The sequence below is a fragment of the Abrus precatorius genome, unplaced genomic scaffold, assembly GCF_003935025.1.
Source record: "Abrus precatorius isolate BTA unplaced genomic scaffold, Abrus_2018 Scaffold10, whole genome shotgun sequence".
NCBI classification, from domain to species: domain Eukaryota; kingdom Viridiplantae; phylum Streptophyta; class Magnoliopsida; order Fabales; family Fabaceae; genus Abrus; species Abrus precatorius.
The window spans coordinates 18,035,198-18,039,456 of NW_020874292.1; the positions used below are offsets into that span (position 1 = coordinate 18,035,198).

A 4,259-nucleotide genomic window follows, 5' to 3' on the forward strand; every position below is an offset into this window, starting at 1 on the left:
GTGTCAACTGCCACTTCAGTTATTTGAATTTGTGGTCATACTTTCACCTAATTAACCTTTCTCTAAGTTATGTGCTGTCTAATAGTATATAATTTTCACATTGAAGTATGTATGTTTAAATAAACACACAACAATATTACAACAATTTATGTCATAAATAAGGCTTGCTGACAAAGTCATGTTTAAAATGTTCAAGTTCTTGCTCCCTCATAATTTTGGTTCGTGTTGTTCGGTGTTCTGCCAGACTTCCAGCATCTATTGAATTCCATTTATCATATTTCCCAATAATTTATTGCATAAATCGAACAATCATGTACCATTGAATTTAAATGGCCTCAGTTAAAATTTCATATTTTCCTTTCAGATATGGCCATGTATTTCCTGTTTCTTTTTTTTTTTTTTTCCCTCCAAGTACATGTGATTCATAAATATAATTAAGTGACACAAACCCGTTCCCACGAAAAGAAAGCAAGTAATGGAACATGGACTAGGTAACTATGACTTAAATTATGAAGACATTCACTGGCGCACTAGGTGTGATGACTAAGTAAATATTTTCCTCTCTTTTCTTGGGTAAATGAAACGAACATAAAACCCAAAATCCAAGAAGAAACAGTTGAAATCCTTGAACCTAGGTCGTCGACATTGTCTGGATCACGAGTTGCAGTTACTACGAATTGTCACATTCTTTTCCATGTTCCCCTTTTCCACGTCCCCCATTTCTATGTCAACTTTCTCTACGCTCCCCTTCTGCAGTTCCACCTTATTTGGTTCTTCCATCACTCGCCTCTTCCAATATTTGCAGTGGAGAACGAGCTGGAGTATGCCTAAGGGAGTTCCAATCACACTTGGTCCCTGTCACATATGGAGCATTAACACAATATCACTGTCTTGTCCACAGTATTTTCATAAGATATGTTAAACTTATAATATAATCCATATTATGAGATAGATAGATACAGACCGCAACGAATATATCCCGAATGAGGAGTCCGTAAGTCAGCCACAGTACACTAGCCAAGAATGAGCACAAAGATAAAGGTAGTGGCATGAATTCCACACTCTTGGTTTGTATCACTTTCCTCTGCGGTTTAGTCAAAATTAAATTATGTAACGCAAGGTTCATGTCCAGAAAAATAACACAACGGTGCAGAAACATGTGAAGGGAATTTTCCCTTTATTGTTTTTAACATGGATTATTTGTCATGGAATTACTCTGTTCACCTATTTTGTTTTTTTACACTTCTCTGTTTCGTTTTAACTGAAAGGAAGATCATGATTAAAAAGTTTTAGTAGAAGACAAATTTGACTCACCATTACTACCAAAGGGGATGCATACATTGCAACTGAAACACCCAAGCCTATGCTACCCACGAGAAGCTTTCGGTGACCATGATCAATGAAGGCAAAAGCTGATGCAATGGCAATGGCGCAAAACACTAGAAGAACCGGTACTACTGTCATGGCTACCTTCACCTGTAAAATTTGTGCGAATCAGAATCCACTTATGTAAAGCATGCAAGGTGGTAAAGAGGGGAACGGTTACTTTCCACAGCAAGTGATGCAGGACATATAAAAATTATTTACATGCACAAATCCATGCTTCTTAAGTCACGTGTTTCCTTACCTAATTTCCATTATTTTATTGTTTTGATAGTACAATATTTTTTTCCTTAGACTGAGCTGAGGAAGAAATTGTAAGTTCGTAATTGAAGTTAATATTTGACCATTCCCTTTGTTTTTGGAAGAAATTCTATATAATGAGAATTTCCATGCATGTATCATTGATGCGGCTTGAGTTTTAAACAAGGTGCATGAAGAGAAGAATTTGGGCTTACAAGAGGGTGTTATAGAACCTCCCCCCGACACACACACATGGATATATTAATAATAACTTGCCTTTTCTTTGGCCGTAGAAAACCAAAAATAAATGAGAAGGTAGGATAGCTCAAAAGCAATCCCAACTCCATTAACTGTGACTAGAGGGAAATTTTCCCACTTGTAGCTTATAACTGGCAATCCATACCAAGTGAAAAGGAGACAGTTCAATAGTGCTATTATGTAAGGAATGCAAGAAAACTCCTCTGTGCTTTTCTTCCTTATGACCCTTTTGAAGGTAACCCTGCACAAGCAAATGGTGAGAAAAGGTCAACGCTTCGTGGTTTGCAAAGAGATGAAGATGAAAGCAACAATGGAATGATAGATTTTAACATACGTTGGTGCAGCATAAAGGGACACTGAAGCAACATTCCCTGCAAGAAACACCCAAACGGGTCACTTTTTGTTGAAGACTGATAGTAATGAGTAATGCTCAATAATGCTAAGAAGCTAGCTAAGGAATGAATGAACAAAGAAGTACCAATAACAGCAACAACCATACGAAGGGTCTCTGCCATGTTAGTTGGTGCTTTACTCTTTATGAGATAATATGAAGATTGAATGTGCCACTGAAGAGACCCTCGAGGATTCGCTATTTATAAGACTTTGAGGGTACTGCTCAACGCCAAGTGGCAGTTAAAATATTGCGGTAAAATGAGAATATGAAAACAGAATATAAGGGGAAAAAAAATGGAAAACAAAAAGAAGAGAGAGAAAGATAGAGGAAGTGTTGTCTGTGTCTTTAATAAACTTGTGGACGCAAAACTTTGATCAAATTGAGAAGCTTTTTTCTCAACTTGCTCGATACTATAGGCTAAACGAAAATTCCTGTTTTAGGGGCTAATATTATGGTACAGGAAGGATACACATTTGCTACTAACTTTGTTGAGAGTGGTAGATGGCACTAGAGATTTGCACCATCCGTTTATGACAAATTTCCTGCGTGTCACTTGAAATTTCATGTCATCTAGAATATGTTGGCTATGTTCCTTCTTTGTTTTTATGGGTATGATTTGATAAGTGCCTTCTGCTTTCCTGTTGGTAAAGCATTAATAATATCAATAATGCATTAAAAAACATTACTAAATGAAGTGCTTGGATTTTGATGATGTGGCTTCCATTTTCTAGAGATGTGGGAATTTATTGGCATGCTATGGATTAAGTTCATAGTGGAAACTATTGTTACAGGCTTTACCATGTTTAGAATGAAAACATTTTTTTTCATCTTCCTCTGAGTATTAAGCAAGCAACAAAAAAGATTTTCCTTTTTAAAATTTCCTCCATGGGGCAAAGTTTTTCATTTTCCATGTCAATGGGGTGTGACATTCTATTATTCTATCATTATTATCATACTTTTTTGTCTTCTACAGCAAACAAATATGTGAATCAGATGTAACAAGTCTAGTTATTAGCTAAACCATTCCAACGGGAACATCCAACAGAAAAGAAGATAATATTCAATATCAGATTGTACAATAACAGAATATAAATTTTATTATTCTCATTCACGCATCAGCGAGAATTCCTTGAACCTTTCAAAGAACAATTTCTAGTATGTGGAATATAAAACTCATCTGACCGAAAGGGTTTAGTGATTCGCAGTTAACCAACTCATTTGCTGAACACTATTCCAATTCACTGCTTCAAAAAGTGGGTTTATCTTAGATGATGATGGTGATGCCTCAAGATTAGGAAAGAAAGAATTATAATAACCACAAAATTAAGGAGGTGGAGATCTCTCTAGTTCAACATATATATACCCTCCTCATGTTCAATTCCAACCATATATATATATATATATATATATATATATATAAGGTTGTGATCTTATACTATGTCCCTTTTTTGTTGGTCATGTCAAATGTACCCTCTCATTTGCTAATGGCCTAAACAGTCTGTAAATTCAATATCCGCAACCCATAGCCCAGCAAAGGGTTTCTAATGCTTTCATGTATGTTTGGTTCCACATTTGTGATGCTGTTCGAGAAGGAGTGAAGAATATTATTCAATGACTTAGATAGGCTATGTCATAGCTGGCACCTCTGTTTATGCAAAAGATTCCCTCCAATTGCTTGTTTCAGTTGCAGCTAGCTACAGTGTCAAATTTACAGCACCGCTTTCCTTTTACTTGTACACAATGCCATTTTACGCTGTACGGGGCACGTAGGGACCACTAGACACCGCCGGCCTAAAGCCGGGCAGTTAAGGCAAGGAATTTAAACTCCCAACAAAAATTCTTTTAAGTAATAATATACTTTTAAAAAATTAAAATTATATTTAAAAATAATTTTTAATTAAAATATTCTAAATAATTATTAACTTTTTATTATTAATATAAATAATATTTAATAAATAGTAATTCTTAATCAATAAATAATAAT

At 35.3% G+C, this 4,259-nt stretch overlaps 1 protein-coding gene across 1 annotated transcript; it reads right to left on the reverse strand.

Moving 5' to 3' along the window:
* Positions 1–261: 261 nt before the first annotated feature.
* On the reverse strand, positions 262–2,443 carry LOC113852778 (bidirectional sugar transporter SWEET3). Its single transcript, XM_027483148.1, has 6 exons — positions 2,360–2,443; positions 2,216–2,252; positions 1,900–2,122; positions 1,315–1,476; positions 965–1,084; positions 262–855 (listed from the first exon to the last, which is right to left on the reverse strand). Exons 1-6 carry the CDS (start codon positions 2,394–2,396, stop codon positions 655–657), a joined length of 780 nt encoding a protein of 259 aa, XP_027338949.1. The 5' UTR covers positions 2,397–2,443; the 3' UTR covers positions 262–654.
* Between the last annotated feature and the right edge of the window lie 1,816 nt (positions 2,444–4,259).